The 12,755-nt window shown below is 32.3% G+C and overlaps 2 protein-coding genes across 2 annotated transcripts; one reads left to right on the top strand and one right to left on the bottom strand.

Moving 5' to 3' along the window:
• The first annotated feature begins 6,096 nt into the window (after window positions 1-6,096).
• Window positions 6,097-6,727, top strand: LOC142548291 (mini zinc finger protein 2-like). The gene has a single exon (XM_075656603.1). It carries the CDS (start codon window positions 6,221-6,223, stop codon window positions 6,500-6,502), a length of 282 nt encoding a protein of 93 aa, XP_075512718.1. The 5' UTR covers window positions 6,097-6,220; the 3' UTR covers window positions 6,503-6,727.
• Window positions 6,728-11,341: 4,614 nt separating this feature from the next.
• Window positions 11,342-12,755, bottom strand: LOC142549800 (zinc-finger homeodomain protein 8-like). Its single transcript, XM_075658964.1, has one exon. The coding sequence runs from the start codon at window positions 12,442-12,444 to the stop codon at window positions 11,476-11,478; it is 969 nt and encodes a 322-aa protein (XP_075515079.1). The 5' UTR covers window positions 12,445-12,755; the 3' UTR covers window positions 11,342-11,475.

The following is a 12,755-nucleotide window of genomic DNA, read 5'->3' as shown; positions in this document are numbered from 1 at the left end:
TGATATTTCAATCAAACTTGATTGATTTTTATTTTCAACAAACATGTGAATTGTCGTCGGAAAAAATATGTTCATTTTATCTATAACTAAATACAAATATATAATAATAAAAATCAAAGTATTCATAGAAAAATATGTTCTCAAACTTGACATTTATCCAACAAACATGTAGTTTGTCAATTTTGACCTTATCATAATAATTGATTTTACTAAAATATTCTTACTAAATTACTCAGTTGTGTACAAAATAAGGATAAAGTTGACAATACACAATGAAAAACTTTGACCCTGGTTCACACTTTTATAATATGTATAGATACGTAAGGCTAGATATTGATTGTTCATGCACTATTTAGCTCGTATTTTGCTTAAAATGCCTCCGCCAGTCTGATTCCAACAAAGGCATGCAAGCGTTTCAGCTGCATGCCATACATTTGTTATCTGCTTTTCTTCCCAATTTCTAATAAATGCATGGTGTATGAGGCAAAATCACACAAAGAATATGCACAAGGGCGTGCATATTAAGCGAGTTAACCAGTACTCCTCCAGGCCACCACGTTCAGAATTTAAACTGATTTTCAGGCTCATTTGAAATCCTTCCAAAACCTGCACCAAAATATTCTCATTTAATTAGTAGCAATTTATGTTGAATCTCACGTCAATTAAAACAACCCGGAATTTCTTGGTAGCAGCTACGAGGCACGACATTGTTCAGAACTTCTCATCTGCTTTTGATGCGTCGATTTTTGTTTCATGTTTTGGATTGCATGGATAAATGGTAATTCTCCACCGTTTCCTCTCAATTCGATGAAGAAACTTGTAGCTCTAGCCTCTAAGTTCCATGTCATCTCCAAGTTTATGCTCGGTCATGGAGAAGAATAATATTGGCAGTTGGATTTAGTTATCTGAAACTGATAACAAGCTGGAATGAGACTGAATATGCAACAGGCAGTGAAGGTAGCAACTAGCAAGGCATCTCAGGAGACTCAATATATAAGGTCTGGAGAAGGGCTGCAAGACAGACCATAAGTTGCATTTTATTCAGATAATCTTGACGAGAGTAATTTTCTGAGTGAAAATCCTGAGTGAATTCAAGAGTATTGTTGTATTGTATCCCTGAATAATAAAAATGCCCCCGTGGATATAGGCTTTGATTTGTCCGAACCACGTACATAAAAGTCTGTGGGGTTTCATCTTTCTTATGTTCTTCGATTCTTCAAATCCCCGTGCATGAGTTTAATCCAGAATATTGCTCTGTGTTGTGTCTTTATTGTTCATCTGGATTTGATTCAAGGACTTCTGCATTAAGATCTGATCGTACATCATGGATTTTTGCTTCATAATACAATATATATCTACGTGATTACTCAACGAAACTAATTGGTAGAGAAATGGTTATGAGCTAAAAAAAAAATTTAATGGTTGAGCGTCAACCGAGAAGAAGAAGAAGAAAACAGGAAAAAGTAAGAACCATTTATTAAAATTTAATTACTTCAAAATTAATTAATCAAGTTCACTTTGTGAAAAAAAATAAATATTTTTTTTAAATTTAGATTTTTTTATATAAAAAATGAAACATGTTAAAATGATTAAACCAAGGTGTAAAATCGATTCAAAATTATAATTAGAAATGTTTTTAATATATATTATTTTTGAAAAAAGCTATACTATAATAATGTAACAAATTTTAAATTATTTATAATAATTCTTTCAATTGATGCGGTAAAATCCTCATAAATATAGATTTAGTTGGAATAATAATAAAGAGTATTAAAATATTCAAAATGATTAAGATTAAGAATTTTTTTTTAAGAAAGAAATTATTTCAATATAAAATAATATAGGCTAGGTTATAACATATAAAAAACCATAAAGTCCAATAATAAATTTTATATCTCATAACTCTCATATTTTTATTTTATACCTAAACTTCTATATTTCATTTTTAAAATAAAAAAATTCATAATATGATAATTTAAAATTATTATTCTATAAAATAAACTTGATTACTTGAATTTTAATAAATTTTATAAAATAAGTTCTTTAATTTTCCATAATAAATCATATATAGTTTTCTTACCTGTCATATTACAAACCAGCACAACTCAAACATTCAATTGTGATCATGACCTAGTCCTTGATCGAATGATGATTTAACTGGTTTCCTTGAAGTTCACTGCTGCTTTTCTGTTGTTGACCAATTCTTGGGCCTTGCTCTGGGCTTGAGATCCTGTCCCCTCCACAGATGAGCTTTTTTTGTGAATTGTTTTGGATCCAAAGCCCAAAGCTTAATTGGGTAGCCATATTCAGCCCATTCTTTGTAGGCCTTGTAGCTTTGAGAATATATTATTTTTTAGAAATATTTTACACGCCGCGATATCTTATATATTTTGATAAAGAAAAAGTCCGCGCAATGGGGGTTCACTCAACGTGAATAAAAAATAATAATGGTAGTGGATTTTTACATCATAAAAAATAAATACTTGAAGCAAAAGCATAGTGAAACTAAATTAGCAAAAAATTTTGTGATACGGTTTCACGGGTCGTATTTTGTGAGACAGATCTCTTTTGGGTCATCCATGAAAAAGTATTAATTTTCATGCTAAGAAAATTAATTTTTATTGTGAATATTGGTAGGGTTGACCCGTCTCACAGATAAAGATTCGTGAGATCGTCTCACAAGATACCTACTCAACTAAATTTGGTATGAAAAAATAGCACACATCCTCCATTTTTTTCTTCGATTTTTTCTTTCCAGTGACTTCTTTTAAATTACATTAATTTTCTCACAATAAATTATTGTGTGTGCTCATTATCTAATCAAATTTATAAATAAGAGCTATAGCTAATGGTAATGGTGCAACTCAAATTATTTAAACCGCACTACAATTCAAGCACCACGGTTCGATTGTTCTACCAAGCAGAGACAATTATTTCACCCAACAGTATGTATTAAAATTAATAGTAGATCTTTTGAGAAACGGTCTCACATATCTTTATCCATGAGACGCATCAATCATGCATATATTTACAATAATAAATAATAATTTTGATACAATAATTAATATTTTTCATCGATAACTTAAATATGAGATCCGTCTCATAGAATTGACTCGTGAGACCGTCTCATAATTTTTTTTTAAAAAAATAAACCATGTAAAGATGTGAATCGCACGCGGATAGCTAGTTTAAATACTAAATTATTTCAAATTTTATGTTGACAAATAACATTGTTTTATATCCTCATACATTTTTAAAAAAAATTTTAAAGCCGATATTCCATTTCACCCGACGTTGTTCTCCAAATTATTCTATATTTCAACAAAGAAAAATTCAATTCAAAAATATTCCATAGTATATAATAGCATGAGTGCATGCAACATGCCAACAACCAACAAATTTTGATTTATATATTAATTTACTTGGAATCATAATAAAAAATTTAGTTATATATTAATCTATTTGAAATCATAGTGTTTTGTCAGGTCACCTAAACAATAATATATATTTTCTGAAATCTAAAAAATGATAGAATGGATAAATAAATACAAAAAAATAATGCAAAAATATATTAAAATAATTTATGTTTCAATTTATTTTTTTTTAAAAAAATTGAATCGAATGAATTTCATGATAAAGTTTTCACATGGAATCTTTCACAAATTGTTTGACTAAATTAAATGAAATCTATTAATGACAGGAATCACCATTTTTATCTCAAAATCCGCATAATTTTTCATCCTGATTGAAATATACACGTCAATCAACAATAATTTTCCTAATTAACTAAGACATTTGAATTAATATCACCAATAATCAATTCCAAAATATATAGTCTTCTATTTTTGGGAATTTAAATTTCGGTTCTTTATTCTTTAAAATAGAAAAAATATTTAATCATAAGCTTAAGATGATGTGTTAATGGTCCCAATATCTAATAATTAAAGAATACGGGTTGGGTTGGGTTGGGTTGGTGAGAAGCAAAGTGATTCCTTTCTCATTTTCCTTCTGCAAATCACACTCATACTTCCATTAGGTCCCAATTAATGCAAACAAAATTCCTGATCAATAATTATTTAAATTTAAAAATTAATGTTTTTCACTACGTAGGCCATGTACTTTTTGTGGACGTATATTGTACATGGACATGCTATCTAATAAAAGATCCAATAAGATTATATAATTAATATTACGAGTTTTCAAAGTATTAAATAAATTAGTAAGATTCACTTTATGTTTGAAAACTCAGTTCAATTAAGTGTTCTATAATGAGTCGAAAACTCTAAGAATATATAAAGTTATGATCTCCAAGACACATCGAATAATACAAAATATAGACAGTACACATATTCTAGACTTTTCTCCTGCTCTTATCTAATGCAAGAATAAATTGATCGATTCTCTTTTGCCTTAAAAGATCCATAACTCCAACATTAGATTAATCAATTGAAATTTTACTGAGGTGGACTAAGAAATTATCAACCCAACTCGCTTATTTAAGAAGACGGGCTAATTCGACATACATAACTCATTTTAACATCTCTAATTTTGACCATATGAGACGTGCTAAAATTTTGTGTAGCACCAAAATATATGTATCATAAAATATGTGGGACCTGACCTATGTTGTTATGTCACACAATGCATAAAATGTGTAGGCATTAGAAATATTCAAGTGGGTGAGGCACGAAACAATTACAATAGTGTTTTTTATTTTATGGTTATTTTAATTTATAGCAAGTTGAGCCATTAATACAGACTGACGACTTCAATCCGATTAAATATTCGAAGACAAAAGGACCTTATTTCAACAAAAGCGCCACTATGAAATATTAAATGTGAGATAAATTGGTAATTTTCAACACTGATTAATTTTAGATCAAATATTTTTTATGGAAACATAATATTAATCGTTAATTGATATTTTCTTGAAGAATATTAAAGCATGATTGAATCTTGACATCTTTATCAAGTTAATTTTTGTATGTCATGATATTATTAAAAAACTAGTGCTAATTTTGAAGTATACGAAGTGGTATTAAAAAGTATATATATTTTAAACAAAAGGAAACTCTGGGAGACCGAGGGAGCACGGTTTTGGGGACGTGGTAGAAGTTTTTTATCGTGGTGTTGTGTGATGCTGGAAAATGATAACATGACACTGCAAATTAGTGGCGTGTCGTCGGATATTGTTAGCGGGTCGATTAAGAAAAGTGTTAAATTGAAAAAAAAGAAAAGGAAAATTGTTGGACTTAGAGATCGTCTAATAGCGTACAAATTACATGATAAAAAATATATAATTCTTCACAAGTTCAAAATAATGTATTGGTTCGATATGTTGGACTTAGATGCATTAGTAATGCCCGGCAATGTGTTAGCAATATCCAATGCTACATCAGTATTGTTCTACGTCATATAAGAACATTGGCAAAAACTAGTGGAAAAAATACTAATTTATGTGTCAAAGATCATATTTGGAGGACTCAATAATCAAAAGTCAAAACTTATCACGTCCAAGACAAATTTCGAAATTTTAATTTCCACGTAATTTGTGGGAATCCAATTAATACATTATATTTAGATTGATACTAATTGTATGATCGAGCATCTGACTCACTGTAATACCAGGTATCATAGCTATTAACCCTTGCAAACAAACACCTGACACCACCAATTTTATAATCTAATTTCATTTCCCCACAGTGAATAAAAAGGAAAAGAAAGTCGCAATTTGCAAATAAAAATTTCAGATGGATTTGAAACTGTCAACTCTAGCTGTTAATTTATTTGATATTGATATTTTATATTTCATCGAGACCACACACATTGAATTGGAACACTTGAGTTTCAAGATTTTAAATGTGGTAATGGATCATTTATTAATCATTTAATAGGGACATCAAGTTGGGTAAAGCTTTAATTATTAAACGTAATGATAATAATAATATATAAAATATAAACTATAATTGGTCACAACAATATCATGTGCATTAAAGAAGTTTCAAAATAAATTCATTCATGATTCCTCTAATAATTACTTGTAATAATTTCATCTTTTAGTATTATTTTTGCCAAAAAGAGTGTATTCCGTGTATAAATAACGGCATAGGGTTAGGGTTTCACTCTGCACCAAAGATGTCATAACTCTCACTCCAATCCAATTCTTTCTCTTCCATTTTTTTGCCAACACCAAGAAATTGGTGGTTAGTCAAAAGAGGAGATGAAGAAACGTCAGATGGTTTTAACGATGAACGATGACTCTCCGAGAAACTCCGAAAATTCATCTCTTCCGGTGAGAACTGTGAGATATGGAGAGTGCCAGAAAAACCATGCAGCAAACGTTGGAGGATACGCGGTGGATGGGTGCAGGGAGTTCATGGCTGCCGGGGAGGAGGGAACAAGCGGCGCCCTCGCCTGTGCCGCCTGCGGATGCCACCGTAACTTCCACCGGAGGGTGGAGGAGGGGGGTGGAGAGGCGGAAGGGGAGGTGGGTTTTGAGTGATCTTCTCCCTGGCTAGAGCTTGAAAACAACACATGTATAGAGTAAGTGCAAATACCGTATAGTGTGTTTTGTGCTTGTTTTGTGTGTGTGTGCGTGTGTCATTTTCTTTCTTCTTCTTCTTCTTTTTTTGCCATTATTGTTATTGTTTAATTAAGTTAAATAGAATTATTGTACGATTTTTTATGGTTTGATTATATAAGCGTCAGGAATGGTGATTTCTACTAAGCATGGAAATAATTTATTTTTGTTTTTTATATTTGACTTACTACATATACATATACATATACATATACATATATAAGTGTATATGTATGTACGTATGTTTCTTAGCCATGAATTTGTGGAAAGAAAACAAAATACATTGACTTTATCCCACGAGTCTACACAATTTCTTACTTAATGAATTAATTTAAAAAAAATTATCAAAAAACCATCACATTAGAAGTTATGAAATGCAGGAAATTCGACCTAGAACATTTTCGACTAAACCACGAAATCTGAAAATAATCAAGAGCAGGCTTCGTTAATTATGCTCTCCAAGTCACTGTCCAATCTCCTAAATCAGTTAAATACCAAATCAGATCGAGTCTTCAACCATTTATAATTTTTCCATAAATTTGTATAATCATGCATATATTAGTTTTCAAGTCGGGTAACATAAACTCAATCGAAGAGTACTATTAATTGTTCACTAGAATGCCAAGAAAATAGACAAATGTATCCTAAGTATTTTGATTTAATATGGTACGATATATAGAATTGGTAATGAAGCAAAGGGAAAAACTAGAACTAAATTTATGCTCCTCCAAAACGACGATCCATTAAAATCTCATGTGCGATGGATATGAGTGAAAGTGGTTATAAGGTTAGGTATAGAATATATAGGGAGCAAACTTTTAGGTATATGTTAATTTAATTAGGTTCTTGTCAAATCGATAGCGCATCGATTTCATGGTTTTGGAGCATAAAGAGTACATACTTTGGGATCAAATGAATATATCGAAACTATTATAAAGAGAAGCTTGAGACCATTTGAAGAATGGATAAATATGATGGACTCACTATGTTTGTTGTAAAGTGTTTGAGGATAAAAAGTTCGTCTTCTCGACTTATTTTCCTTGCTATCTTTTACCTTCCTTTTCCTCTTTGATATCTCGATTCATCGCGGTTTTAAAATAAGATTGTAGATATGTAGCTCGATGGATCGATGTACATATATAGTCATAGTCCTATGTGTTCGAAGGTCTTGGTCTAAACCCGTAAGGCTAGAGTAAAAGCGTCTAAGCAGCGTTACTATTGTCGACTACCCGAGGTCTCGTCGAGTATCAAAACTAGTTACTGGTTGAGGGTTTTTTTTTTTTTTTTTTTGGGATCTTTTTCTAGACATCCCCTATTGTAATACGAAAAGTTACATGGTGTGTAATTTAGTAGAGAAGTTGGAATATAAATTGGGCTATCATCCATTCGATAAAGTTTGTTACGATTGGATCTCAAACCCGATACCTTATCTGCAACTTGAGACTTTGTTGTTAGATCGAACATTTTATGTGTAGTTAAAATTTATTGACAAATAAATTGTTGAGTAGGTCATTTGTGAGACGATCTCACGAATCTTTATTTGTGAGACGGGTCAACCCTACCGATATTCGCAATAAAAAATAATACTCTTAGCATAAAAAGTAATATTTTTTCATGGATGACCCAAATAAGATATATGTCTCACAAAATACGACTCATGAGAATGTCTCTCACAAGTGTTTGCCAAATTGTTTTCTTAAAAATGTCTATATATATAGTCTACTTATATATTTTTTTATCAATTGGCCCATTTTAAAATTACTTCATGCATCCAAACTGTTAATTCTCTTGCACTCCATTCCAATCTAAGCCCAACAGAATGTCAACTTGGGTCCTTCTGATTCAGAATAAGGTCTTTTGGGCCAATTTCCGTTTGAACACAATTTCACATTTAACTTAAAATCCTATATGATGAATAAAAGAATGTCAACATCATATAATAATTGATCTTCATTTTTATTTGAAAAAAATGATGGTTAATTAGACATTCGACGTGGCCAATCAATTACTAACTAGAACATAAAAAATAATAAAGAAAAAAACATAATATTTGATATGGTGATCAGTTTGTTTGTATTCGTGTCGAACCGAGCTCAGAAAACAGTAGCCCCTATCTAGCCAGACTAGATGAAAAATTTTATCGTCCGAGCTTGAGCTAGACTGAGTAGGGATTTGAAGCACAATCTTTGATTTTTTGTTTGCAAAATATGCTATAAATTTTTAATAATATGTAATATAAAAAACCAAAAAAATAATTTAAGTATTATTTAAAGGTAAAAAAAAAATTTAATACGGAAACCAAGTGCTCGAGCTTGAGACGGTAAAGCACGAGTTTAACCCAAGAGGTACGTTTCCGGGTTTGAATCTAACCATTATTACTAATGGTTAATTGTATGTAATTTGTTAAGCCCATATTTCCATCACCTATAAATATTAAATTAACATAAACTTTATTTTTATTTCACTTGAAAAAATGTAATTAAACAAAAGTTTGTACATTTTTTTATGAAATTATATTTTTCACTTTAACTTTTAATTACTTAAAAAATAACTGTATTATATTTAGAATTTTAAATATCCCACATCCTATAACATGCTATTACTAAATATATACAACGTTCTTCATTAAATAACATAATAAAAAATTGTTTTTTTTTCCGAAAAAAATTAACTATAAATAATAGCTAGAGCTAACGGTACAACTCAAATATTTTTTTAAATATACAGTAGCCTAAGAGCCACGTTTTAATTGATTTTCCAACATGATCGATTATTACACTGATCGAACGCGTGACATTTTAATATATAAAAATATATTGAAAATAATTTTTTTGAAAAAAAAAAAGAAAGACATAATAAGAACGAACGTTTCCCTATCTTTCCAAGGACGTTGTCCCAATTTACTTCCCCGTAATTTAATGACCAGGACCGCTTGACCGACCATTGTAAATGGCAATTTACTGCCATGATATTTCCACATTTCGGTTTGAGAATTAAACACATCAATTTCAATATCTGCTACCAATTTATTGCTATACCACGTGATCCCTCTTAATTTCCTTCATGGAGTTTGCTCATTCACCTTTAATTTCAATTAATCCATAACCAAATCTAGTTGAATCAATTTATTCTCATTAAATGATTTAATTCTTTTGAAAATAATAATTAGCTGTAGAATTTTGTATATCAAGGCCATAGACAGCTCAATTGGACCAACTAAATATTGCATCAAACATTCATTTTTAATAATTTTTAATATATAGATATGTTTGTTACATGGGTACACATCTCAAATAAATAATTAGAATATAAAAATAATATTTTTGACATAAAAATCGGTCAAATAACATTCATTAACTATCTTGAAAAATATTAAAGGTCCGTTTTTGGTTGGTGAAATGAAATGAATGAAATGAAATGAATGAATAATGAGGAAGATGGCATGCACCCCTCTAACACAACAAGATGATTAATGACTTCATATAAGAAACACACACAAATGGAAGGAAAAGACATTGTCTTTTCGTCATTTTCCCATAATTATATTACACACATTATTTGAGGTTGTTTTCCCTTTAAAAGAAAGCAATAATACCCGAAGCTTCATTAAACCTAATGGTTAGATATAGGACATAGACGCAGTTCTAATTTGTTACCTAAAAGATTCCGCTAATGGATAGCTTTGTTACCAATTTAAGCCAACTTAGTACAAAAGCTTTGGATTACTTCATTATAAGATAACGCGATTACATCATCTACCTTAAATTCTTAAAACGATTATTATATGTTTTTTGTTAAGTGCCACATGCATTTCAAAGATCTATAAATCTATAAATTAAAGTTTTTGTAATTTTCTGTCATGTTAACGTTGGGATCAACAAGGGTTGGTTACAAAAAATATGATGATCAATTATAGATGATAAATTGAAAAAAAATATATTATAATAGAACGCGAGATGATGTGTATGACGTTTTATATATTGTTCGGACAAGACATATCACGTGGGTTAGTTATGTCTAGAGTATGTCTTTTGTGAGACGATTTCATGAATATTTGTCCGTGAGACGGATCAACTCTACCAATATTCACAATAAAAAGTAATACTCTTAGCATAAAAAGTAATATTTTTTCATGGATGACCCAAATAAGATATCCGTATCATAAAATACGATCCGTCAGACCTTCTCACACAAGTTTTTTCATTTTCTTTAATTAAACCAACATGATTGCTACATAGAATCAGCGAAATTATTCTGTTTTCTGGAGAAAATTTTGCTCACAGATTTTATATTAAAGTTAAAAAAAATTACGCCACTTTTTGTAATTAAATTGCAGTTCATGGCTCGAAAAATCCTTTAAAAAGTCGAGAAGTTCGTTAGAAAGACGATTTCTTGTATTATAAATAATTAATATAATAAGATAAAACATTAATATGACTAATCATAGGCAATTGGTGAAAATAGTTTTGATCATAAGAATAATAACAATTTTTAAGAGTAAAATTAGCAATAACGTAACTCTAAACATGGACACATTTTCGCTGTTATTAATTATCCAAAACTGGAATTTAAAGAATAATAATAAAGGGAACCGCCACTTTTGTGCTGCTTCGTTCCCAGACAAAGAACTCTATTGTTTCTTAATACAGAACTCAGATTATATCTAATTCATGTGTAATTGCAAAAAGGTGGGATCTTGGGATGGGCTGCAAATTAATAATTAATAAACAAAGCGAAGGCATGATTAATCAAGGCCGCAGAAAATAAAACTGAATGGATATTAACCATATTAGTAGATAATTAATACAAGATTAAGAAAAAAGAAGATCTAAATCAGCACAAATACCAGATTCTAAGAGAGATTGAGAAGAAGAAGACTAGTTAGTACCAGAGACCTAATCTTGGAGATGAATCTGATTCATTTCTTGCCCACCAACATTTTGCTTGCTGCCATTGTCATTGTTCTCTTGCTGGTGGTGGTAGAGCGCCGCGGCGGGGGAGCTGAAATCGCTGTAATTGACGCCGTTGCTGGTGGCTGCGGCAGGCGGGGAGGACATCGCGGTGCTGTTGTTAGATAATGTGAGCTGATGATGATCTTTGTTTTTACCAGAAGTGTTCTTGTTGTTGTGCATCCACACTTTGAAAACCCCTTTATCAACACCGATTTCAGCGCAGATTTCATTTATTAAATCTTCATCTTTCTTCTGCATTCTCCAACCCAGCCTGTCGGCTAGCTCCATCATTTTTTCCTTCTGATCTTGCGTGAATCTAGTGCGGAAACGCTTCCTGCAGCCGGAATTCGATACCGGGGTGGAAGTGGGGTTGATGGCGGCGGGGATATGAGTGATACTGCTGTCGGGAATGGTGGTCAGGCCGTGGCTGAGGGCGAGCAACATGTGCGGCGCCGAAGGGTAGTACGAGGAAGAGATCGGTGGGGGCGAAGGTGAATCATTCGGGCTGTCGCCGCTGCTAGCGCGCGGCGGCTCGTGCGGAGGGTGGTGGCGGTGGAGCGGGTGGAACTCAAGCGCCGGGACAGCATTAGGCGGCTGCAGGAGATGCGGCTCCTCCGGGTCACGGCGGTGGAAATTCCGGTGGCAGCCGCACGCTGCGCATTTAAACGGGATGGGATCAGAGCTGCTAGAGTTCGAAGACGGCATGAACTCCCCGCACCCGTCGACAGCATGCCCCCCGAGAGCCGCGGCGTGGTTCTTCAGGCATTCCTTGTATGTCACCACCAGCGGGTGGCGAAGCTGCAGCGGCGCGTGGCGCTTCAGCAGGCCGTTGCTGAAAGGAGACAACTTGGCTGGTGGGATCCGCGTAGGAGTCTCGGTTTCAGCTTCCGGGGTTGAATTGCTCAGGTCCATAGCAGCAGAGACCAAGTGGTTTAATGTTTTGTTAAAAGCTTTCAATAATTTAACAGCAAGTGATTAGGGTTAGAATTAAGGGTTCCAAGAAAACAAAAGGAAGAATGTAATGTTTGTTTAGGCATGTAGGGAAGGGTGGAGAAAAAATGTAACCATGGCGTAAGAGTTTGTTTGGAGGATGAAGAAGAAGATAAAGAGATAATAAAGAAATCTTGATTTGTGTGGTTGCTTCTTAACCACTTGTTTTATACATTTGCCTTCTCTTTATACTAATTTCACACACCCCTTTAAATTCTTTTTTGGACCAACAC

The sequence above is a fragment of the Primulina tabacum genome, chromosome 6, assembly GCF_025594145.1.
Source record: "Primulina tabacum isolate GXHZ01 chromosome 6, ASM2559414v2, whole genome shotgun sequence".
Lineage (NCBI taxonomy): Eukaryota > Viridiplantae > Streptophyta > Magnoliopsida > Lamiales > Gesneriaceae > Primulina > Primulina tabacum.
The sequence above is the reverse complement of the archived record's forward strand: the minus strand, read 5'-3'. Positions and strand labels throughout refer to the sequence as shown.